The sequence below is a fragment of the Antechinus flavipes genome, chromosome 1 (genome assembly GCF_016432865.1).
Source record: "Antechinus flavipes isolate AdamAnt ecotype Samford, QLD, Australia chromosome 1, AdamAnt_v2, whole genome shotgun sequence".
Lineage (NCBI taxonomy): Eukaryota > Metazoa > Chordata > Mammalia > Dasyuromorphia > Dasyuridae > Antechinus > Antechinus flavipes.
In genome coordinates this window covers 405,022,756-405,050,190 of record NC_067398.1, presented here as the reverse complement: position 1 = coordinate 405,050,190, position 27,435 = coordinate 405,022,756, and the positions used below count along the sequence as shown (strand labels likewise).

Genomic DNA, 27,435 nt, shown 5'->3' with positions numbered 1-27,435 from the left:
CATCCTCATACGAACTGTTCAGTTCTGCAAACATATATTGTATATAGGATATACTGCAACATATCCAACATATAAAGGACTGCTTGCCATCTGGGGAGGGGGCGGAGGGAGGGAGGGAGGGAAAAAAAAATCGGAACAGAAACGAGTGTCAATATAAAGTAATTATTAAATAAAAATTAAATTAAAAAAAAAAAGAATACATCCTCATACAATATCATTGTCGAAGTGTATAATGATCTCTTGGTTCTGCTCATTTCACTTAGCATCAGTTCATGTAGGTCTCTCCAAGCCTCTCTGTATTCATCCTGCTGATCATTCCTTACAGAACAATAATATTCCATAACATTCATATACCACAATTTACCCAGCCATTCTCCAATTGATTGCCCAATTGATGGGCATCCATTCATTTTCCAGTTTCTAGCCACTACAAACAGGGCTGCTACAAACATTTTGGCACATACAGGTCCCTTTCCCTTCTTTAGTATCTCTTTGAGGTATAAGCCCAGTAGTAGCACTGCTGGATCAAAGGGTATGCACATTTTGATAACTTTTTGGGTATAATTCCATATTGCTCTCCAGAATGGCTGGATTCGTTCACAACTCCACCAACAATGCATCAGTGTCCCAGTTTTCCCGCATCCCTTCCAACATTCGTCATTATTTTTTCCTGTCATCTTAGCCAATCTGACAGGTGTGTAGTGGTATCTCAGAGTTGTCTTAATTTGCATTTCTCTGATCAATAGTGATTTGGAACACTCTTTCATATGAGTGGTAATAGTTTCAATTTCATCCTCTGAAAATTGTCTGTTCATATCCTTTGACCATTTATCAATTGGAGAATGGCTTGGTTTCTTATAAATTAGCGTCAGTTCTCTATATATTTTGGAAATGAGGCCTTTATCAGAACCTTTAACTGTAAAGATGTTTTCCCAGTTTGTTGCTTCCCTTTTAATCTTATTTGCATTAGTTCTGTTTGTACAAAGGCTTTTTAATTTGATGTAATCAAAATTTTCTATTTTGTGATCTGTAATGGTCTCTAGTTCATCTTTGGTCACAAATTTCTTTCTCCTCCACAAGTCTGAGAGATAAACTATCCTATGTTCCTCTAATTTATTTATAATCTCATTCTTTATGCCTAGGTCATGGACCCATTTTGATCTTATCTTGGTATATGGTGTTAAGAGTGGGTCCTTGCCTAATTTCTGCCATACTAATTTCCAGTTATCCCAGAAATTTTTATCAAATAATGAATTCTTATCCCAAAAGTTAGGGTCTTTGGGTTTGTCAAACACTAGATTGCTATAGTTACCTATTCTGTCTTGTGAACCTAACCTTTTCCACTGATCAACTAATCTATTTCTTAGCCAATACCAAATGGTTTTGGTGACTGCTGCTTTATAATATAATTTTAGATCAGGTACAGCTAGGCCACCTTCATTTGATTTTTTTTTCATTAATTCCCTTGAGATTCTCGACTTTTTATTGTTCCATATGAATTTTGTTGTTATTTTTTCTAGATCATTAGAATATTTTCTTGGAAGTCTGATTGGTATAGCACTAAATAAATAGATTAGTTTAGGGAGTATTGTCTTCTTTATTATATTTGGTCGGCCTATCCAAGAGCACTTGATATTTTTCCAATTATTTAAGTCTGACTCTATTTGTGTGGAAATTTTTTTGTAATTTTGCTCATATAATTCCTGACTTTACTTTGGTAGGTAGAGTCCCAAATATTTTATGCTATCAACAGTTATTTTGAATGGAATTTCTCTTTGTATCTCTTGCTCTTGGATTTTATTGGTGGTGTATAAAAATGCTGAGGATTTATGGGGATTTATTTTGTATCCTGCTACTTTGCTAAAATTATGAATTATTTCTAATAGTTTTTTAGTAGAATCTCTGGGTTCTCTAGATATACCATCATATCATCTGCAAAGAATGATAGTTTGGTTTCCTCATTGCCTACTCTAATTCCTTTAATCTCTTTCTCGACTCTTATTGCAGAGGCTAGTGTTTCTAATACAATATTGAATAATAATGGTGATAGTGGGCAACCTTGCTTCACTCCAGATCTTACTGGGAAAGGTTCCAGTTTTTCCCCATTGCATATGATACTTACTGAAGGTTTTAAATATATGCTCCTGACTATTTTAAGGAAAAATCCTTTTATTCCTATGCTCTCAAGTGTTTTTATTAGGAATGGCTGTTGGATTTTATCAAATGCTTTTTCTGCATCCATTGAGATGATCATATGTTTTTTGTTTGTTTGGTTATTGATATAGTCAATTATGCTAATAGTTTTCCTAATATTGAACCAGCCCTGCATCCCTGGTATAAATCCTACTTGGTCATAGTGTATTATCCTGGGGATGATTTCTGTAATCTTTTTGCTAATATTTTATTTAAGATTTTAGCATCAATATTCATTAGGGAGATTGGTCTATAATTTTCTTTCTCTGTTTTCAGCCTACCTGGTTTAGGTATCAGTACCATGTCTGTGTCATAAAAGGAGTTGGGTAGGACTCCTTCAATCCCTATTTTTTCAAATAGTTTATTTAGCATTGGAGTTAATTGTTCTTTAAATGTTTGATAGAATTCACATGTAAATCCACCTGGTCCTGGGGATTTTTTCTTAGGGAGTTGATTGATAGTTTGTTCTATTTCTTTTTCTGAGATGGGAGTGTTTAATCCTCTGCATTTTGATAAATTTATTAAAATATTATTCTGAGAATAAGGATCTTTAGGCCTCATTAGATTGTCAAAAAGGTAAAAAACATAAAGGTTTTAAGTACTCTTTTGCTAATAACCTTATCTGCACTGAATATTTACTGGGAGCTTATTATTTTGATTAGTATTGTGTTTATAATTTTGCTGAAGAAAATCCAGCACAAAATTTGGGATTGCTTTGTATTTTTGAGCTAAGCAAGATTTTCTTTGTATAATACTGGTCATATGATAGTAATGTTGTGACTTGGGGATGATACTAAAAGAAGAACTTTAAGATTCTTTATGGAAATTAAAATAGATTTTTCATTTTTTAATATTTTAGGTTTCTTGCACTGACACCCTGGAGAGTGTATCACCTGATTTCAGTCATGATACTTGGACGTGTAATTTTGCAGATAATAAAAGATATGGTATTATCTAGAATGAAAGGTAAGGAAACTCATCAATTTAGTTAATCTTTTAATTCTCAAGAACTTTTTCTACAAGATTTAACCTTCCTATGTCTGTCATGAAATTAGTAGAATATACCTATTTTCTATCCTATTGTGGTTTCACAGATGGCTGATGGCTCTATTAAAAACATTATTGATCTTGGCAAAAAGAATGTTAACTGTGCTTAATATTTATTATTTTTGTAGTTCAGGGGGTTAGTTGGTTTTTGTTACCTTTTTCCTTTCCTAAATGAACTACTACTAATGAGTGTAAATTACATATTTTACCCATATAAAAAAAAAAAAACTAGCCCATTTACTAATGCATCATTCTCTTTGCTAGTGATCTAGCAAAATCTGTCCAAATATGGAGTAGCATTTAAATCACAGTTTCAAAAGAGTTAAGCCTTTAATGGAAGAAATTGTCATTTATTGAATTTCAAAAGAATGAGTGTAAGAACAATCTAGTTCATGAAAATGTATTAATAGTAAACTTAAAAAGTGAAATTAATGAAATTTGATTTAATAAATTGAAACAGACACTGCTTAACTAATTTAAAAATATATTTTAGCTTAATATTTTAAAATCTTGATTCAAACTTTCTCTGTACTTTGTGCCAATTTGTAAATGAACCAACCATATTTGATACATGTATGCACAAGCTGTCTTATTGAATATCTTTGGTGAATAATTAGGAAAGAATTTAGCATGCGATATTTTATTTCACTGTAGTAAAATTGGAAAATTATTGGGGTAAGGTGGCCAACCTCAATTTAAATAAATAAAATTGATTCAGACAGATCTCTGGTGTAGTTGAAAGAGCATTGCGTTTGGGGTCTGAAGCTCTAGATTTGTATCCCTACCATTTTACCACCTGTTTGATCTTACACAAGAATTTTAGACAAGTCTCTCTGACTTGAGGGAATTGGATAAATTTTTAAGGTCCTTCCCATCTTTATTGTCCTTTCCAAAATTGTTTGATCTATGATTGTTGCATGAATCCATGCTTCATCTTCGACATGACACTTTATGGAAGCGCATTGCTATTCTATTGATGGCGTAGGTGTAGAGGCAACATGGTACAGTAAAAATGACATTGGCCTTGAATTTGAATGTGAATTCTTCTCATTTCCTAGGTGTGTGACTTTGAACCAATGACTTTTTGGACCCTCAGTTTCTTCTTAATCTATATGATGAAGAATTTGGATGTCTAAGATCCCCTCCAATTCTAAATCTTAACAATCTTAGTCAATTAATTTTTTAAAGCGTCTTTCTGCATCTGTAAAATGGGCATAATACTTATACTATTTTACCTCACAGAATTGTTTGAAGATTAATTTTAAATAGAAATTTACTCATAACCAGTTCTCTGAAAAGACTTTGCATTGATACTATTTTATTCATCATTTTCTTAAGCTACAAAAATCAACAAAACAATAACTCAAACCCTAATTTGTAGCTTATGCCAATTTTCTAAGGTGAAAATTGCTCACCCTGAAAATTTAAGAAGCAACATTGAAAGGCCTATATTAGCTGGCTCCAGCAATCCCCCTGGCTGCAAATCATTTTGTAACCATAAAGTGCCATATAAACATCTGCATTTATAATGCTGCTGCAGCTGATGTCAACTTCAAAGATTAGGCATCTGTCACCCATTAATTTATTCAGATCTCTTTTGGATCTATACATTCAGTTTTTACTCCCCATTCCCTTGGGGAATGTAAATGGAGGAATGAATTAGCATTAAAGAAGTTCAGATTGAGTTAATGTTTTAATTTTCTAAAAAAAAAGTCACATTTCTAAATTTTATCTTCTGTTATATATGTGTACATATGGCAATAGTCCAGATTCTCTGCTGACAGCAAATAATTGATTTTTTTCAAATTAAGCACATTCTTTATGTTCTCACAATACAAATTTCAAATGTGAAAATAATGTGAACAGTTCCAAGTTGTGATAGAGAAAGGACCAAAGAAGAATAAAGTTATATGCTATTTATATAGAAATTTCTATCTTCTGATTTATAAGTTTATAGGCCAGCATATGACATTAGTGAATTCCATTATTTTACTATGTGTATGAAGTAGGCCTTCTTTGATTTTACTTTGTTTTTAAGCAATAGAGGCTATCTTTAACAGTTGGTATTCTTGTATTTGATAAACACCTATACATTTTTAGTCATATCTTCATGATACAATGTGTTTTATTCTAAATTCCATTTTAAGACATATGTCCTAATTTTAAAAATCTGCCCTGATTTGGTAACCCCTCCATCCCTTTGACCCTGTTAGCTGATATTCAACTGAGTTAGGTCTGTCTTGGGGTGCAAGGATCCTAATAGCATATAGTATTGCAAGTACAAATGCACAGTGGTTTTATTCAATGGTTGAATGAAGTTTTCTTTATACTTTTGGTATCTTTCTTGATTGCTGCTGTCCACAGATAAACAACATTTTATTGGCCTATTGAATTTGGTCTCTTTAGGGAATAGTCTCCTAACCAATCGCCAGTTCCTTTCCTGAGTTAATAACTAATTTCACTTTAGTTTGTCTGTTTGCTAACTTTTCTACATACTCACAGATTTTCATGTCGTAGGCAGACTTGAAGATTTTAGCAAAATAATCTGCTAAGAGCCTCTTCCTCTAGGATTAATAGTGTAGATCTCTTAAATTCTTAAGCACAAAAAATGAATCTAGAATCTGTTTTATTAGGGTAGGTACAAATTAAAAGGCCTTCTGTGTTACTAGGAATCGGCATTGCTCAGATCGATGCTTCTTAAGGAGAGGGAAAGAAACCATTTAATTCTTGGAATAGTGGTGCTAAATATTCTTGTTGTCCAAATGTCTGACAGAGACTATCTATCTAGCCAACTTAGCCTTCGAGTCTTACTGCTGTAATGAATTTGGTTTTGAGTAGGAACTAAATAAACAAACATCTAAGTCAGATAAAAATGCAATAACATGCCTTTACATGTAAGAAATAATTAATTTTTAATCAGATATCTTGGCTCATAACCAATAATTAGAAAATTGATATTTTAAAGCATAAAGAGTATATCTTTATTCCTCTGACCCTTCTGCCACATTTTGTAATTTTTCATATTAGTTTTACCTCTGAAAATTTAATTGTAAGAATATTAAAATTAAATTTTTCTAAAATAATTTTGAACTTTCACTATGAAATAGAAAGCAAATGAAGATAGTCTGTCTTATAATTGGTACTATGTCACAAGTTTATAATAGAACACTTTTTATTATCTTTTAAACTGGTGTTGGAGTAGATATGGGGGTAGAGAAGCCACATGAACCACTCCTGGTGTGGAAAATCCTTCCACGGTTGCACACAGCAACTCTTTTATAACTTATAATCCTAGAGAATTTATTAGAACATTTGACAGGGAAAGGAACTTGATAACAAAACTTGTATTGTCAGTGATTCATTATAGGACTTCCTGACTCTTTAAGGCAGCTCCACAATGCTACCCAGCTTCTTAGACAAATTGAGTAGTTTTCATTTATTTTCGAGTTCTAAACTTGCCTCAGAAGTAAATTTTCAATTTTTGGAATTTTTAGTTGGTGGTAGTTGTTTTTAAGTTTAAATTTTATAAGTTGTTTGGAAGATTACTTAATTGCAAGTTGTTTGGAAATTACTTAAAAGAGAAAGTGGTTAAAGAAAAATACTTGACATAATTTTTTTGTTGTACTTTTTATTTCAGGTGCACAGTTGTGGAGGAGCCTCAGTGAAAGGTAGGGAATTTCCTTTTTAATATTTCTAATATGATAGTTAATCTTCAAGTGTGGACTTTAGGGGAGGACACGGACATCTCTACTGCATCTCTTCTCTCTACACAGTTCAGAGTCTCTGTGACAGGGACTTAGTTTCTGTGGCAGTGTCCAAAAATGCATGTTTCAACAACACAGTTGATTTAGGAACCAAATGATTATGAAGACTGTTCTAAAAAGAAGGTTGCACTCAAGTGAGTCATGGTGTTAAACCATGATATTTTCCTGGAAAAATAAATCTGTCCTGATTAGCTATGTTGTTTAACTTGGCTAGTTTGATTAGAACAGCTTTCTTATGAGACCAAATAAGGCAAAATGACTTAAAACATAATGCCCTAGTGATATTTTAATTTATTCTTATTTAAATAAAGAATAACAGATAATTGTTTATTCATTAAAGAAAGAATGGGGTAAAATTATTCAGGGAAAGAAATATTTCCTGTTTTTCTCCTGTGAATGTATTTGAGTAAGGAAAACTAGGAAAATGTAGAAATGAGTGGTAGTCATTATGGTATTAACATTCTGACTATGTTTGGATTAATTTTGAAAGCTCTGTTTTAGACCTATAGTTATTTGTACAAATCTATATTAATTTTACCCAGTAGAATGTAAGCTACTTGAGGGCAGCAACCATTTCATTTTTGTTGTGGTCTCTTCACAACTTCACAATATGACTTCTGTATCCTAGGGACTTAATAAATATTTACATTTAAATTGAACATTACTTAGATGCACAAAATTGGATGTGTGGGTGAGTGTTCATACACCCACCCACATATCCTCAAGTATATTTACATAGACACAAATACATATACATATATATTTATTACTTTGCTTAAGGTAAAGTGGATATTATGAAATTAACATGTCATAATTTAGATTAAAACATTTAAAATTTCATAGCAGCATATGTTTTCCAAATCCAGAGGGGTTCACCAGATCTCATTAGTGGGTTTTTTAAAATTAAATTGTGTTTTTGCATTTAGTATTAGAATATTCATTAAAAAAAAAGAAATTTTTTTCTTTTCAACCTCTATTTGTTTTTTTCACTCATTACTAACTTATAACTACAATTAATAAACCATGAAAAATAATCTGGGAGAAAAAGTGTAAAGGCGTAGCCTGTCTTATATGGATGTTTTGTTTGCTAAAAAGTGAAGAAAAAGTGACTTTATATAAGGAAAACTATTAATAGCGGCTTGAGAAACAGTCTTTCAGATGATTTTTTAAAGTAAATTTTAATGGTGTTTTTTTTTACATTTACATACATTCCTCATGTATCCCTCTTCTTTCTACTTTCCCAGAGAGTCATTGCTCTTATTTGAAATGTTAAGAAACATTCGTCCGAAGAGTAGATAGTTATCCCTGTCAGTAACCCAAGTGCCCTTATATGAAAGGGCAGTATCTTATAGTTGCTCCCAAACTATTCCTCATGGTTTGCTAGTTATAGCTTCTGATAACTAGGTACCGTGTTTCCCCGATAATAAGACACTGTCTTATTAATTTTTTGGACAGAAAAACACCAGAGGGCTTATTTTCAGGGGAGGGCTTATTTTAATGAACATTGACAGCAATTTTAATAAACAGGTAAATGTGAACAAAAAAAAGTACCTTTATTCAATAATGATCATGTCATCTTTTTTAACAACATCGTCATAAGTGTCCATACCCTGAATTCCGTCCTGGATGTCTTGCGCCTCTATTTCCTTCAGAAGAAGTGGACTCAGTCTGTCATGTCCAGCAATATAGCTCTCTTTAAATGAACATGGCTTGTCCAGGTAACCTGCTCGTAGTGCCTTGGCGGCACAGCTGTAAGTAATTTTATCCCATGACTTCTTCACCCAAGTCACAACTTCTTGCAGACAGGGCTTCACAAAGTTTCCACACTGATTTCTTTCCATTCTATTTTCAATGTAGTCATTGACTTCCATGCGCAAATGGTCCTTGAATGGCTTGTTTATTGCAATATCAAGGATGTGGAGATAGGCAGTCATTCCTGCAGGAGTCATTACTTGATCTATTCTTCTCTCTGCAAGGAAGTTCTTCATTTCTTTAGCGCAGTGAGTGCTGGCTGAGTTCTTTTTTTATCCTCTATCATGCCCCCTGAGTTCTTCTTTTATCCTCCATCATGCCCCTTTTATGCTCCATCATGCCCCCTCACTCCCGCTTACATACCGGGTTTTTATGTTGTCCTGTCTCAGCTCTCCTCCGTGGCACTGCTCTTAATGGTGCCAGCAAGCAAATCACTGGGGAAGAACAGGATGACGTGCTCACTGCTACAGTTCTGATTGGATGCAGCTCGGAGCGCGGCGTGCGTTTCACCGGAGGGGAAGGGGGGATGGTGCATACAGAGGGTACTGTAATGTAGCTTGTAGCACAAGGGATCACCTTCACTACAGTAGCAATCTCAATAGGGCTTATTTTCGGGGGAGGGCTTATTTTAGAGGAATCTTACACAGTAAGGGGAGGGCTTATTTTCGGGATAGGTCTTATTATCGGGGAAACACGGTATATATTGAGAAAAATCTGTTCTGAATGACTTTCAGTAGTGTAGAATGCAAGGGGATGACAATCACTAAATGATGAGGGATCACTAAAACAGATGGTTACTTCCCCTCAATAAGTGAGATGCCTTATCATTTTTTATTTTAATACTTTCCTAGAAAGACATTTAGATCATTTCTTTTTCTTGGTTAAAGCACTCTTTGACTCTCAGTACACTTTTAAGAAATTTTATAATTACCTTCAAGAATGTGATTTGGGATTGCTTTTTAGACTTTGGGGAGGCAGAGCCAAAAATGGCAGAATAAAGGCAGGATTGTATTTTAGAGAAGACAGGCATATTTTTCACAGCAATATCATTAATACTACAAAATCCCACCTCTCCTGGAAAATAATTTTCTGTTTTATTGTTTCATTTGTCATTATGTTTTTACAAATATTCAAAGGGTTTTACTACAAGTTAAGGAAAAGAAGGGACTTTATAACATGAACTGTTTATTTTCCAATTGGGGAGGGGATGTTAAAAGCACTCTTTTAGAATCCTCATGTCACAGGAGGTCATAGAGATAACTGAGAAGAAAACTTAACAGTTTTGTTATTTTTTGAAGATGCTGTCAGAAAAAAAAGAAAAGCAAAAGAAGTTAGATTAAAGGGAAAATGGGAGGGAAAATAAGGACATTTGTTAAAGACACATAATTGGATTCTTTAAGTAGAACCATATACAAACTTGGTAGAAAAATACAGGAATAGCATCACTTGAATTGGTTGAAAAGAAACAACACACACATTTACCAAAGAGTTTAATATTGAAATACATTCAACTCAACAGGGATATTAGTTTGGACAGAAAGAAAAGAAAGAGAAATAAAAGGAGAGGATATTTCAGTGAGGGATTAATCATAAAATATATCTTAATCTTGGAAAAGGGATACAGAAAAAAATGTTAAAGGAAAAAATTAAGGGGTAGTAATTTTAAAGGAAGAGAGATAAAGAGTACAGAATGAGACATATAGGGAATTTTAACATGAGAGAATTTTTTAAATTTTGTATATTTGTTAAAAAAAATTTGTTTTTATTTTATTTTTTCCTCCCTCCTAAAATATTGTAAGGAGAGGAAGAGGAAATACAGTTTTGTTCATTTAAAAAAATAAAGAGGGAGGGGAATGATGCAAATATGAAATATTGCATGCATCTTCAGATGAGATATCACTGTCATGAGTTTTGTTAAATTGTTTTATTTTGTTACAAATGACCTACAAAATGAGTAATATGTAAATATTTGTAATGTAAAAAACAAAACAAAACAAAATTTTTAGAAAACTCAAATTAATGGCATTTGATTGGATGTCGCTCTCTTTCTCTTTCTCTCTCTATAGATATACTCTTAATTTATTAGAATTTTATTGCCATGCTCCCATGTTTAGTTCCATTTTGTAACATGTTAGAAACAATACAAAACAAAATACATTATTACAGTTGTATTCCAGTAGAAATTTATATGAAATGCACATAGAAATATTGCCCTTTAGAATTAAGAATGATTTTTATTATCACTTGCTTTTTAATTTGAAAATTGAGTTAAATTCTTATTTTTGGTGTGAAAGGCAATTTCATTTTACCAGTAAATATTTTCTAGGAATTATGTTAGAATGAGAAGTACAATTGAAAAAATATGAAAACATAAAATATGTTTCAGCACAAAAGACATGGATTTCTGACTTAATAATGGCAATAATATAACTATTAGACATGAAAAGGGGTTTATCTTGAGATTTAGAATGTATTTTAATTTGTTATGTATAACTTGTATTTAAAGTGATTTGTATTGAATAAATTATCAAAAAGTATTTTAAAATGTTTGTACCCAATCTCTTTAGTTATAATGAAGTGTTTGGCAAAACTCAAGGCATAGACATGTCTTTTATTAAGCACTGATGATGTGTGAAGTATTATGGTGGGCTCTGGAGTATAAAGATGAAAAATGAAAAAAATTAAGAAATTTATTTTGTGAGAGATATAAGATGTACATGTACACACACATCCCTCTTTGTCTCTCCCTCCTCCCTTCTCTATCTCCCTCCCCCTTCTCTCTCTCTCTCTCACACACATACACACATACACACACGTACACACACACGCACATAAATAAACCTGACTGAAGGTAAGAATAATAACTAGCATTCATACTATGCAATAAGATTTGCAAAGCAATTTTTTCATAATGTCAGATTTTTAAAATTTCAATTAACAAGTAAGTTGAAATAAAGATATAGAAATATAATACCTTTTTATTTGCTATTAGTTTGAAACAAACAAAATAGCATCTATTCCTCTTGGTTTGTCTGCAAATGCAGAGTAGATTTTATTAAGTTAGCATTAACCCTTGTCCTAGAAAATCCTGCATGCATAGTAGCAGATTTTCAGTTGGTGTGATAATTTTGTACCAAGAAATTTATCAAAATTGTAAATGCATTTATGTGGTGTCTGATCTTTCCAAAAACATTGTCCACCTGTCAAGAAATCATATAGTATAACTGCAGGTTATTCAGAACCACTGATGAACAAGAATTATATTTTGGCATAGCAATAATTCTTTCATTGAAAAAGAAAATCTCAATAATTGTACCACCAGTATTGTAAGATACTTATTTTTAAAATTTTTTGCACCTTTTTACACCAGTTGTAAAAAGTAAAACTTATATTGTTGTTTTACCAAGAAACAAATTTAGTGTTAATATTTTACTTGTTTACTACTATACATAGAATATTTTGGTATTAATAAATCCTAGTGAATCAATAAAATGAATAACTTGTATTGAGGGAAAAGCAGGATTTTTCTGTTTTTAGAGCTATTACTGATTGGTTGAAGTGATTATTAAAAAAATACTATTTTAGGTAGACTAAAGATATAGCTTTAAACACCAAATTTTAACTCTGACCTTTGGTTTGTTGGGAGTTGGAAATCAATATTAACTACATGGTGCTGCTACAATGTAGTAATATGTCACTTCAGAAGCATTAGTAGTTTTAGTAGTGTTCATTGTTTAACTGCACATTTATTTAGAGAGTATCTTGATGTATTTCAGATTTTAAAATTCAGTTTTTAGGTTTTTTCCTTGATTAAATGTTTTTGTCTTCTCTCCTAGAAATAATGGTGCGATTAAGTAATATATTGGATCAAGAAGTAGATCTGGATGTTAAGAGTGACAAGGCAAAGAAATTATAGTTAATTTTAGAATTTTTACAAAGCACTTTTACATTTGTCATCTAATTGATTCTTATAACGTTGTGAAGTGTAGGTACTATTATAATAATAGGTTTACAGATTAGGAGACTGAGAACTGTTTGTCCAGGATCACATATCTAGTGAGTGTATGAAAGAGAATTTGAAGTGAATTCTTTTCTAATTCTAAATCTAGTGCTCTATCCACCGTTTCACCTAGGGGCAAAGAAAGGATCCAGATTTAAGTGTCCTAGGAAAATTTGATATGGAAGAAAAAACTTTCTGTTGGGGATATAGGGAGTTGCTGCACCTGGAAGACAAAGAATTTCGGCAGGTAGAGAATTTCAGCAGGCAGAATACAAGGGAGAGAATGTGTTTTAGGCATGGGGTTGGGTGTAGGCAGGGCTAAGCAGGCGACTGACTATGAGAATCCGTGGAAACTCAGAGAGTTGATAAACACTTATTAAGATCCTGTGTTTATGTGCCAGCCATGGTGCTAAGTGATAGGGATACAAAAAATCGTGTAATAAATACCTGTTCTCAGATATTTCCCTATCTAATGGGGAGAGAACACATAAAAGAGCTGAAAAATGGGAGATTTGGGTAATATCATGAAGTCATACTGCTAGAGTGGAAATGATGTGAGGTGCTTGGTTTCCAAGTTGATTTCTCTTGCAGAATGATGAGTTTTTGGAGAGGATGAAAGAAAGTTGACCAGAGGGTAACTGATAAGAATTCTCTTGGTGATCCACTTAAACTTTGAAAGATATGGGAGGAAGCTCCCCAGCATCCAACCTCTCTTCTCTCCAATTAGGAGGAGAGAAGGTTCCTGGGGCAGGAGAATTTTAGGCAATTTGTGTTTCTGAGTTGATTTCATCTTACAGAACAATGAACTTCAGGAGATGATGAAGTCAGGAAAGTAGCTGTGTAGCCATTAGAGTTGAAAGATCAGGGTGAGACAGGGTATAAATATCCCATTTGTCTGGAACATGTGTCATGTAAAAGGGATTTGTCTAATCAGGTTGGAAGTTAGCTTGAGAGCCTGTTTCTTAAAGGGCCATGAATGCTGGGCTAAGGTGTTTATATTTTATCTTACTGGTGAGAAGGAGCCTCTTGATAGGGAAGTAATATGTTCAAATCTTTACTTCAGAGAGCTCATTTGGCCAGCTATGTGGAGAATGGATTGGAGAGGAGAAAAACTGAAGAGAGCTGAAAGATTATTTAGGAGGCTGTTCCAGCAATGTCAGCAAGAGGTGATGAGAGCCTGAAATGGGATGAGAACAGTGTGAATATAGATAAAATGACATTCAAAAGAGAGTATAGAAGAAGCTGACAGAATTGGCAACTGATGTGATATTGGGGAGCAGGGATGGATATGGAAGAGTCCAAGATGGTTCTGAAGTTTTGAACATGGCTAACTGAAAGAAGAGTGATGTATTATTAGTAGACATAAGGAACTTGGGTAGTGGGAAAAGATAAGTTCAGTTTTGAATATGTTGAATTTGAGGGCCAGTGGCATCTAGTTAGGAGACACAGGACTCTAGAATTTTGTGGACCAGACTTGGATTAGATACATATATTTGGGAGCCATCTGTGTGGAAGCTTTATTTGAAACCATGAGAATAGGTCAGATCACAATAAGAAAGACGAGGGAGGGAGAGAGGGAGGGAGGGAGAGAGGGGGAAAGGGAAGGGAGAGAGCAGGAGGGAGGAAGGGAGGGGAGAGGGAGAGAGGGGGAAAGGGAAGGGAAAGAGCAGGAGGGAGGAAGGGAGGGAGAGAGGGAGGGAGGGAGGGAGAGAGAGAGAGAGAGAGAGAGAAGAGAAGAGATAGAGAGAGAGAGAGAGGAGAGAGGAGAGGGAGAGGGAGAGGGAGAGAGGGGGAAAGGGAAGGGAAAGAGCAGGAGGGAGGAAGGGGGAGAGACAGGGAGGAAGAAAGGGAGGGAGAGGGAGAGGGAGAGGGAGAGGGAGAGGGAAAAAAAAGAATAAGGCTGAAGACAGAGCTTTGAGGGGACACCCATCTTTATGGAGGTGGCAGGAAGGCAGCTGAACCTTTAAAGGAGGCAGAAGAGAGGGAACCTAGAAAACGAAACAGTTCACAGCTACCATAAAGTCATGGAGGGAAGTCTGAATAAAGAATGTTAGATTTACTGATTAAGATATTAATATTTTGGAAGAGTGTGTTTCATTTAGAGTACTGGGAATGGAAACCAGATTACAGAGGTTTGAGAAATGAATATGTAACAAGGGAGTAGAAACAATAAATGAAATATATTATTTCTAGAAGTTTACAAAGGAAAAGAATGACAAATTAGAGGATGGTAATTGTGTAAAGTCCAACCATGTCAGACATCCTTTGATTCTGAGGATATAGTCTATCTCTATCTCTCTCTGTATGTGTGTGTATGTATATAAAAAACATACATACACACACACATACAGAGATATATATAAATATATATATATACACATATACACACACACACACACACACACATACACACATATATATATGGATCAGACTAAACTTAAGTGTAGATAGGTTCATCACCTATAGGCTAGCTACTAGATAAATAACCACATTTAGTGGTTATTTATTATTATAGCTAACATTCTTCTTTATAAGAAAAAATATTAGAAAGTCATGTAGTTAATTAGTTCCTTAAATGAAAATGCAATGTTTAGCAGCTTTTTAAAATTTTTAATTAAAAGGTTTTTATTTTGAAAATATATGCATGGATAATTTTCAACATTTATCCTTGCAAAATCTTGTGTTCCAAATTTTTCCCCTTTCCCCCTACCCTCTTCCCTAGATGGCAAATAATTCAATATATGTTAAATATGTGCAATTCTTTAGTACATAGGTAATGCAATTTTTGCTCTGGCATGTTATTTTTATTTCTCTCTCTTTTTTTTTAATTTTTATTTTTTATTTAATGATTACTTTATATTGACAACATTATTCCTTGCACTCGTTTCTTTTCCGATTTTTTTCCCCCTCCCTCCCTCCACCCCCTCCCCTAGATGGCAAGCAGTCCTTTATATGTTGGATATGTTGCAGTATATCCTAGATACAATATATGTTTGCAGAACCGAACAGTTCTCTTGTTGCATAGGGAGAATTGGATTCAGAAGGTATAAATAACCCGGGAAGAAAAACTAAAATGCAGATAGTTCACATTCGTTTCCCAGTGTTCGTTCTTTGGGTGTAGCTGCTTATGTCCGTCATTTATCAATTGAAACTTAGTTAGGTCTCTTTGTCAAAGAAATCCACTTCCATCAAAATATGTCCTCATACAATATCGTTGTCGAAGTGTATAATGATCTCCTGGTTCTGCTCATTTCCCTTAGCATCAGTTCATGTAAGTCTCGTCAGTCCTCTCTGTATTCATCCTGCTGGTCATTTCTTACAGAACAATAATATTCCATAACATTCATATACCACAATTTACCCAGCCATTCTCCAATTGATGGGCATCCATTCATTTTCCAGTTTCTAGCCACTACAAACAGGGCTGCTACAAACATTTTGGCACATACAGGTCCCTTTCCCTTCTTTAGTATTTCTTTGGGATATAAGCCCAATAGAAACACTGCTGGATCAAAGGGTATGCACAATTTGATAACTTTTTGGGCATAATTCCAGATTGCTCTCCAGAATGGTTGGATTCGTTCACAACTCCACCAACAATGCAATAGTGTCCCAGTTTTCCCGCATCCCCTCCAACATTCATCATTATTTTTTCCTGTCATCTTAGCCAATCTGACAGGTGTGTAGTGATATCTCAGAGTTGTCTTAATTTGCATTTCTCTGATCAATAATTATTTGGAACACTCTTTCATATGAGTGGTAATAGTTTCAATTTCATCCTCTGAAAATTGTCTGTTCATATCCTTTGACCATTTATCAATTGGAGAATGGCTTGATTTCTTATAAATTTGAGTCAGTTCTCTATATATTTTAGAAATGAGGCCTTTATCAGAACCTTTAACTGTGAAGATGTTTTCCCAGTTTGTTGCTTCCCTTCTAATCTTATTTGCATTAGTTTTATTTGTACAAAGGCTTTTTAATTTGATGTAATCAAAATTTTCTATTTTGTGATCAGTAATGGTCTCTAGTTCATCTTTGGTCACAAATTTCTTTCTCCTCCACAAGTCTGAGAGATAAACTATCCTATGTTCCTCTAATTTATTTATAATCTCGTTCTTTATGCCTAGGTCATGGACCCATTTTGATCTTATCTTGGTATATGGTGTTAAGTGTGGGTCCATGCCTAATTTCTGCCATACTAATTTCCAATTATCCCAGCAGTTTTTAAGAAATAATGAATTCTTTTCCCAGAAGTTAGGGGCTTTGGGTTTGTCAAACACTAGATTGCTATAGTTGACTATTCTGTCTTGTGAACCTAGCCTTTTCCACTGATCCACTAATCTATTTCTTAGCCAATACCAAATGGTTTTGGTGACTGCTGCTTTATAATAGAATAATTTATAATTTATAATAGAATTTTAGATCAGGTACAGCTAGGCCACCTTCATTTGGTTTTTTTTTCATTAATTCCCTTGAGATTCTCGACTTTTTATTGTTCCATATGAATTTTGTTGTCATTTTTTCTAGATCATTAGAATATTTTCTTGGAAGTCTGATTGGTATAACACTAAATAAATAGATTAGTTTAGGGAGTATTGTCATCTTTATTATGTTCGCTCGGCCGATCCAAGAGCACTTAATATTTTTCCAATTATTTAAGTCTGACTTTATTTGTGTGGAGACTTTTTTATAATTTTGCTCATATAATTCCTGACTTTCCTTTGGTAGATAGATTCCCAAATATTTTATGGTATCAACAGTTATTCTGAATGGAATTTCTCTTTGTCTGGCATGTTATTTTTAAAAAAGCTTAAAAAGATGTCATAGGATCAAGGAAAAAAAGATAAATATACATCATATATATTACATATATATGTAAATACATATTTACATATGTCTAATATACACGAAAATTTGTAGTTTACACATTTGCATTTGTGTATGTGCCTGTGTTTACAAATATACATATAAACACATATATAAACACTTGCCATGTACATCTATATACATACATATTCTTCAAAGACATGTTTATAGTTATCAGGTTAGCTTAGAAAGACTGAAGGTGGAAAAAAAGAGGGAATGATTGATGTATCCAGGTCCCAAAGACCTTTAGTTTATTCTTGGCAAAGAGGGCTTTTATTCTTTGAGACTGTAAAGAAGAATGGGAGAGAGCATGAGTGGGGACACAGAGGCTAGTGAGAGAAACTGTAACAAATAGACTGATATTTGGTAAAGTATGAAGTAGTCATCTTCTGAAACAAAAAGTGCAGCTAGGGAAATAGATGGGAAAATGAAATTAAGTATTAAAAGAATTTGAAAGAGATTTTTTTTTTTTTGTGAGCGTGAAAGCAACCCACCAAAGATCTTTTTATCAAAATGAATTGCTTTGTGGTAGTGAGGACTCAGTTGGTTTTATATAGTATAAATTTGTAGTGGATCCAGTAAACATGGTTTTATGAAATGTTCCAGAACTACCCGGTGGCTAAGAAATAGGGGTATGGTAAAAAGAGATGAAATGATTTAAGTAACCCAGAGTTAGAGAGTTGTAAGATGAGAATAGCAAAAAAAAAAAAAAAAGGTATTCAAGAGTCAGTTATACTACTTTATGCCAGATTTCATGCTAAGTGGAGTAAATAAAAAGAAAAGTAAAAAGAGTCCAGGAAGTATCATATTCTAATGGGGGAGAAAATGTTTCAATAACTAAGTTGAAATGGCAATTGTTAGGGTTAGCATTGTGAAGGAAAAGAGAGATAAAGGCAGACTAGGGGTAAAAGATGAGAAAAACAAGACATGGGCTATGATAGAGGATGCAGTAAAGTAAAATTTTGATAGAGGTCATGTTTCAGGACTATTTTAATCAGTGTAAGAGGTAGAAGGACAAGAGATTGAACTTTTCCCTCTCGTTACAGATTTGATCTTAAAGGCAGAGCAGTTTCCGATTTCTGAAGGTCAAGGACGACTTTTGTGGATAGCGTATATCTTAAATTCATCATGATATTTGCTTCCAACTACCTTCCTCATCCTTGCTGAGTCCTGGGACATGAACTAGGAGGACAGGGTAATAGAAGGCTCATGGCTGGAGAGCTTGTGGTGAAGAGGAAGGAGTGATTCTGATACTGCTATTTTTGAGGAAGGTGGGAGAATGGCCTTATAGAATAGATGAGCAAAGAAAATGAATATCTTGGTAGAGTGATTTGATGAGATCCTTAGGACTGTCAAAAAAAAGAGTTTGTGGAATAATGTTGGCTGAGCAAGGAGCTGAGAAGATTGTCAGTGGAAGCAAGTGTCCTGCAGAACCTTCTACGGGGATTAAAAATTATTCCACCTACAATGAGGGAGCCTGAGGCAGAGATGAGCTGGGGCCCTTATTCATGGTCCCCTTTTAATCTGAGATGCCACCTCCTCTTAGAGCTATACTTTTTATAGGGTTAACATTATGCTAAGAATAGAATAGTGATTTCACTGGTTAACATATACTCCATAGAATAAAATATGAATACCAGTGGGGTCACAAGTTGGGTGAAGCTATCACAGTCAGTGACCTAAGTGGTTATAAGATGGTCACCTGTTCCTGTTGGACAAGGGATTAGTCCAGGGGCACAAAAATATTTTGGGAGATTTTCCATGTAGTTGTGATCTCTGTTAGACCGGACTTGGTCATAATGAAGAGGTAAAATAAGAGTGGAAAACCTTTAGTTAGCGTCCCTATAGTTAAGCAAGTGAACTTAGAATCTGCAGCTCCAAGTTTTGGGACCTTATACACAGAACTTTGATGTGATACTATCAAATTGATTAATACTGATTGGAATAGAATAAGGATCCACATTATTTCTTTTATTTCCTTAATTCTTTCCCTTTCCTTCTTTTCTTAGTATATGAAGTATCCAAAAAGGGTGACTTGAAATGCTTCTTTTTTTGTTATTATTGTTGTTGTTGTTTTAGTATTTATTTTCTACCATTTTATATGTCAAGAAAAATTTAGCATTCATTTTTTTTTTACAATATTTTTAATTCCAATTTTGTGGGCTTTCTCCCTTTCTCCCCTCTTCTGAAGATGGTTGGCACTTTGATATAGTTAATTCATGTGTTAAAATGTAAAACATATTTCCATATTAATCACAGTTGTGAAAAAAGAAACAAGTCAAAAGGAAAAAAAAAACCCTTCATCAAGATTAAATTGAGAAAAGTTTTATTTTGTTCTGCATTCCAAGTCCATCAATTCTTTATCTGGTTTTGGGTAGCATTTTCCTTTATACTTGCCTTGGATCATTATGTTGCTGAATAGAGTTGGGTCAGTCATAGTTGATCATCATACAATGTTGCTGATAATATATACAATGCTTTCTGGGTTCTGTTCATTTCACTGTGCATCAGTTTGTACAAATCTTTCCAGGTTTTTCTGAAATTTGCTTGTTCATCATTTCCTATTGTATAATAGTATTTCATTATATTCACATACCACTGCTTGTTTAGCCATTTTCCAATTGATGTATCCCCTCAATTTCCAATATTTTGCTGTCACAAAAAGGGCTGTTATATAAATTTTTGTACCTGGAGGTCTTTTTTCCTTTTTTTTTTAATGACCTCAACTTGAGATATTTCTTAGCCTTAGCCAATCTTTTTTTTTTTTTTTTTTTTTAAGGCAACCCAGTCATTTTGGCAATATAAAGTAAAAAAAATAATAATAAAATAGAGAAAGATTTTCTAAAACTTTTGTAATGAAACTTTTTTCTTTTAATTATATAAATGAGCTGTATGCTATGGCTTTAGAAAGAAAAATTTTAATAAAGTGATCTTATTATCCTTAGATGATACCATGAAATATCAGTACCATGAGTTACACACAGTTCAATAAGATTGGGCTTATCAGTTTTGCATATTCATGTACTTGATTCATCCAGAGATAATCAGACTCCAAGATACTGATTCCCAACAACCAGAGACTCCTAAGAAATGAATTGGAATGCTGATTTGTTTAATTTATTTTAAGAAAGGGTATTGCCATGTGAATTTTGGAATACTTATGTTGACTAAACTGTGTTGTCTTTCTAATAAGGCAATCTTTTTATGAAATCAAATTAATATCATAAAGGAATGGGATGATTTTAAGAGATAACATCCTTAGGCTATAATTGACAAACTTTTTATGTCATTATAGGAATATATCTCCCAAACAGATTAGATATTTATTTCTGCTGCCAGGTCATACCAGAATGGAATTGAAAGCACACCATCAAATTCTTACCTTCTACCTCTTCTTTTCTAGACTCCCAGCAAGTTTTCACACTTTTTGCATTGGTCATGAACAAGTTATAATTTCCTAGTTTATCAACTATTGGAATAAATGATCCAGGTTTAAAATTCATTTGAACTCACAAAATTTTAATATCTGTAATAAGATATCTTATTGAATGACACTCAAAAATACTCTCTTAATACTTACTATATATAATTAATGGTGTCCCTTAGGTATCTTTCGTCATATTAATTTTTGTTATGAGAATTGTAAATATTGTTCTGTTCTTATAAAATTCCTTAGAGATAAAATTAAAACATTCTTCTTCCTTTATGATTTATATTCTTCCTTTTACATCATACTTCTGACATCTTGTGGTAGGTATACACTTAATTTTCTAAAATTTTATCTGTTTTATGGCTCTTTCTCTCTCTTTCTCTCTATGTACACACACACACACACACACACACACACACTCTATATATATATATAGAGTGTGTGTGTGTGTGTGTGTGTGTGTGTGTGTGTGTGTGTAGTGCCAGAAATATGTCATGGATGTATAAAGTCTGTATTGTGTGCTGTGTGAGAAGAGCATTTTTAGGCATGTTATAGCTCTCAATTGTTTGCCTCTCAGAAATCACCCAATAACTTGGCCATAATTGGAATCTCTCTTAGCGATTTCAGCTGAGAATCCTGGCTTGAGTAATCAGGGTTTCCCAAATGTTGGCTTCATTTGAACTGGGCCATGTTTCAGTAGAAGCCTCTGGAGATTTAAGATTGACACATTTAGTTAATATTAATCTCTTGAAAAAAGATATGGTTTTGGACCATTCATAAATTTTTAGAATTTTAAGTATGAGTTTATTGCCATCTTAGGGCTTTATTTAATATTTTGTAGATAGGAAAAGGAATAGATAAGACTATTTTTATTTGTGATATGTAATTTATAGGAAATAATTTATATACTAATTAATATTTATTATTAATTTATGTGTATTTGGTTTTGTAGAAATAAAAAATTCTTTAAAAATATAATACAGTTAATATTCTACTTTATTATTATTGATAATTATTAATAATTATAAATTTAATGTAAATTATAATTATTATAAATAGATATATTTATTATCTAATTAATGTTATTGGAAGTTTGGTATTTTCTTTTTAAAATGATACCAGAGGAAAACTGTTAGATTAGAATATGTTAAAGTCATTGAAATTCTTTTGTGTTATTAGAAATACAGATAATATATATAGAATATACTCTTAGAATTAATCTTTATTCTTGAAAAAATTAGTGTAATGTGAACTTGGTTCTCAGTATGTGTGCTGAATATTGCTCTGTCTGACCTATTTTTATGAAGGCTAGGCAGCAAACACAGCAGGCTATAGTAGTCTTAGCCAAAGTGGTCTGCCTGTAGAGTCAAGTTATAATGCTAATTTTAAGTTTTCTTTAGGCAGTTTGGTTTCACACAGTTTCTTTCTTTTAGTGTCTATGCATAGTATGTATTGAAAATGTCAATAGAATTGTTTTCTTTTTTTGAGTGTAAGATTAGTGTGAATGATTTGGATTAAAGTTCTCAGTACATAACCAAAATGATAAAACATCTAGTTTTAAAATTGTTTTTAGCTTGGTCAATTTTTGTCCCCTTAACATTAGGTTAAACTAAAAAAAAAATTTTTCCCAAGGACATACCCCTTCTCGTAATCATGATTTTATCATCATCATCATTTTTATTTTTATGAATGAAAGCTTTTTTTCTCAAATAGTATTACAGTTTCTTAGCTTTAACAAGTCTAGGATCCCAAATATAAATGTGTTATTAAAAAGTTTGGTATATGAAAATTATTGTTAAGCTGTTTGGAGTTTTAAATAGAAATTCCAGGGATCCAAAGGTTGGATTGCAGATAATGGATTCACCATTTCTGACCAAAATTTGGCTTTCTAATGGTATACCAGGGCTTGCATTATTCTCTGTTCTGTTACTTCTACACAGTAAAGGAGATGGGAGCTCTGGGACACATGGTTTGGGCATTAATGGGCCCCGAGGTAGAAAATATCCCTATAGAATATGATAATTCAAAAGAATAATCAGAATATTGTTCTGCATGTAAGCCAAAAAAAAATGAGTCACTAATTTGAGAGGACTAAGTAGGAGTATTATGGAACTCAGGTTGGAGCTGGAGACTAATGTTTTGGGGGAGGGTTGACATGGACTGTATGCTAAACACTACAGAGGAAACAAAATCAACCTTTCAGTGAATAAGCTTCTCATATGAAGCCTCTGACCAAAATAGCATCCTTTTTATGTCAGCAGCATCCTAGACATAGCTACTTTTTTCTCAGCTGTATTTAGGCTACATCAAGCTGACCCATTTAAATGGCATTGTAAAAGATGAATAAGGTCATTAGGAGCGAGTCTCCATCACTTTATTAGAGCTTTTAATGAGCTAGTATCTTTTGGACTTAATTGTCTCTGGAATGTACTTGATGAAGAATAAAATCATTGCCCTTCTCCTCTGAGAGAGTGACATAGTTTTACTTTTTGTAAGCTTTAGAAATCATCATCATAGTTTGGGTATGTTTCAGAGAATAGAGTAATCTATCCCTAGTGTATAAATCTCAAATCTTGAATCCAATCTCTGCCTTAAACAGGAGACTTTACTATCAAATTTCTAATATTGAGTAGTATATTCAGTCAACAACAACAATCAACAGGTACTTAGTAAGCATTTAGTATGTGCCAGGTACTGTGGATACAAATACAATGAATCAATCCCTACTTTAAAGAAATAAATTTTATTGGATACCCTCATTTTGTACCCCAGGATCCTTTATAGTATCATGTAATTAAACATAAGAATAATTTCCATGGAAACATAACTACATCTGACATAAAACCTGCATGGTTCCTGATTTAGGAAAAGGAAACCTACAATTCCTGTATTTGTGATTCACAAGAAAACTATGTAGTTAGACATGCTGGCTGAAATCTAAATGTCGTGTAGTGTCCACTAGTTACCTTCAGGCTTTTTAAATTAATTAATTGATTCATTTTTTAGCTTTAGGCTTTTCAAATCTGGTTGGGGTTCAGTTTGTTCATGGTAATACTCATGGGCCAACTGAATCCCTTCCTTTTTAGATTATTTCAGGATTAATTACATGTCTTCATTTCAAAATGAGAATAATTATCATTCTCTTAAAATAGAAAGCAACTTGATATAAAGAAAACATTAAATCTTTCAAGCGCTATTATCATTCCAAGAGACATCGTTCCAGGTTCCTGACTAACTCCTCAACATACCAGGGCCCCAAGTCGTCCTGCTTCCTGGTGCTGTGATCTAGGCAACAGATGGGAGTGTCAGACTCACTCATCAGTTGAACACAATAGGTGCTGTGTTTGGGTGTTTGGATTGACATTGCAATTTGTCATGCAGATCACTGAAAGATGAAGATTTGGCTGCTCTTGCGTATTGAACAGTATGAGGTCTTTCCAGCTCTGGAAGAAAGGGCATGACCACACTGAATTCTAAGCCCTGGGGACAAAACTCATATCATGATGCCCAGTGTCAAAAATCTGCATCCTAATGGGAAAAGTCAGTCTTTGGTTTCTTAAAGGCCTGCATGGATGGCATGCATCAATGGGCATTCCCTTCTTATTTACTTCCAGCTTCTCTTTTAAAAATCCCTGTCTCCAAAACATTTCCAGCTCATGTATAGATATATACATCCTGGGATGAGTATGGTGTTAATAATTTCAAAGACTTAATAGGGGTTTATAATAAAATAATGCATTCAGTGCTTAGTGGTTTAAATTAGTTGTCCAGTAAGCATGCTGTTTGGGAAAATTAGGGTCAGAAGTGCTTACTTATTGTGCTTTATAACTCTTGGTATAAATATTTTTATAAAAGTATTAATTTAATATAAAATAACAGTATAAGATTATTAACTCAGTATAAGTAATTTTCAAATTTTTGCCATGTCACATTGTATGCTTGCCATGTCAAATTGTATGCCTTCATGGCGATATTACTGGTATTGTGTTAAGACTGAGGCAAAAATGCTTAAAATCTGCATTTACTCTTAATAATTTTCATTTGGAGCTCTCGTGTTCTGGAACTTAGTGTATTTTTAAAATGAAATAAATCAGCTGACCAGTATTTATTAAATGTCTATTGTGTGCTGAAGGTACAAAGAATGAAACAATCCTTGAAAGGAGCTTATGTTCCAATGAAAACAATTAAGTATACATATAAATATTTATAGTATAAAGTAAAAAAAAACCCCGAAATATATGCAAAATAGCTAAATAAATGGTAGTTTGGGAGAAAATCCCTCATTTTGAAGGGTATATTATATTAGATAAGAAGACTTGGTTTTTTCCTATAAATTTATTCTTTAATTGATTCATATTACGCTGGAAAAAATGTTTAAAATAAGATTATCTTTGTCTTAAAAGCTGTTGGAAAATTCCTGGGCTAGACCATGATCATAGTTACTCTGAAGGTCAGAGAATTTTAATGAAACTCAGAACAAATATTTTATTCAGTTTTCAAAATTGTTTGAATATATAATTACACGATTCATTTGATATTATACAATGGCAACTTGTAGTATTTTTTCCTCTCCATTTAAGATATAATTGGACATTATTCATTGACTGGACCTGTATGATAGCAAGAGCTCAAGCAATAACTACATGAGATTTAGTTGGAAGGCTTCTGAAAATACTGTGTATCCTGGTTTTAATTTTAATTTTTAATTTTTCACTTTACTTTGGAAGTTAGATTAACTAGAAGGAAGTGAAGAAGCAGGACAGCTTGAAATTTGTAATTTTAAACATTCCTTTTTTAGAAATGAAGAACTAACTTTTCCAAAACCTTTTGCTTTCAGTGAAGCAGATATAGAATTCATTTTGAATCATGAAGAACTTTAAAAGTCCCATCAAAAAATTTTTGTAAATAGTAGACCAACAAACTTCAAAGTAAGGTTTTGTTTTATTTTAAATTTATATTGAATTTTGTATGAAAAAAGTCCAGTTGGTACTTTTAAGAGGATTCATCCTAAAGAAAGACACAACATCAGAATTCAAAATGTACATTCGGATCAATGGAATGGTTTCTAATGTAATTTTTTTTTTGATTGGGAGTAGGGAAGAAGAGACAATAATCACTAGAATTTATATGTACTATGAGAGAGAGATTGCATTAGGTGACTACTATGATTATGTATTAGCAAATTTCTTTATTGTGATGAATCTCACTTTTGGTAGTATAGCAAGCTCAAAAACCTCTCAAGTCTAAAATATCACTCAGTTCAAGCAGATTGCATAGGATATTAGCGCTAGAAGGTACTTGAAAGATCATGGAACTTGCAATCTGCCTCTGGAGCTTACTATTCTGCTGATAATGTTCTGTTCATCATAGATCATATATCATATAACTGCTGAATTTGGTAACCTTTTCTCAGTTCTTCTCCACCATGATCATATTTAAGTATCATTTTAAAATCACTCACAGGTGTTCTCACCTGCTTCTGCTCTTGTCTTTGTAATTATACAGGATACTTAGTTACCAGTGTGACTTGTACATAGTAGATATTTGAAATTTTTTAAAAATTTTTATTTAATAATTACTTTATATTGACAGAATCCATGCCAGGGTAATTTTTTTTACAACATTATCCCTTGCACTCGTTTCTGTTCCGATTTTTCCCTTCCCTCCCTCCACCCCCTCCCCTAGATGGCAAGCAGTCCTAGATACAATATATGTTTGCAGAACCGAACAGTTCTCTTGTTGCACAGGGAGAATTGGATTCAGAAGGTATAAATAACCCGGGAAGAAAAACAAAAATGCAGATAGTTCACATTCGTTTCCCAGTGTTCTTTCTTTGGGTGTAGCTGCTTCTGTCCGTCATTTATCAATTGAAACTCAGTTAGGTCTCTTTGTCAAAGAAATCCACTTCCATCAAAATATGTCCTCATACAATGTCGTTGTTGAAGTGTATAATGATCTCCTGGTTCTGCTCATTTCACTTAGCATCAGTTCATGTAAGTCTCGCCAGTCCTTTCTGTATTCATCCTGCTGGTCATTTCTTACAGAACAATAATATTCCATAACATTCATATACCACAATTTACCCAACCATTCTCCAATTGATGGGCATCCATTCATTTTCCAGTTTCTAGTCGCTACAAACAGGGCTGCTACAAACATTTTGGCACATACAGGTCCCTTTCCCTTCTTTAGTATTTCTTTGGGATATAAGCCCAATAGAAACACTGCTGGGTCAAAGGGTATGCACAGTTTGATAACTTTTTGGGCATAATTCCAGATTGCTCTCCAGAATGGTTGGATTCGTTCACAACTCCACCAACAATGCATCAGTGTCCCAGTTTTCCCGCATCCCCTCCAACATTCATCATTATTTTTTCCTGTCA

The 27,435-nt window shown here is 33.4% G+C and overlaps 1 protein-coding gene across 1 annotated transcript in view; it reads left to right on the top strand.

Annotated features, from left to right (window-relative positions):
* The window catches only part of RETREG1 (reticulophagy regulator 1), a 185,163-nt gene that overhangs the window by 40,992 nt on the left and 116,736 nt on the right, over positions 1–27,435 (top strand). Inside the window, exons 2-3 of the mRNA XM_051969868.1 lie at positions 3,053–3,159; positions 6,878–6,908. Coding sequence (XP_051825828.1) covers positions 3,053–3,159; positions 6,878–6,908 — 138 coding nt within the window. The remainder of the gene's footprint in view (positions 1–3,052; positions 3,160–6,877; positions 6,909–27,435) is intronic.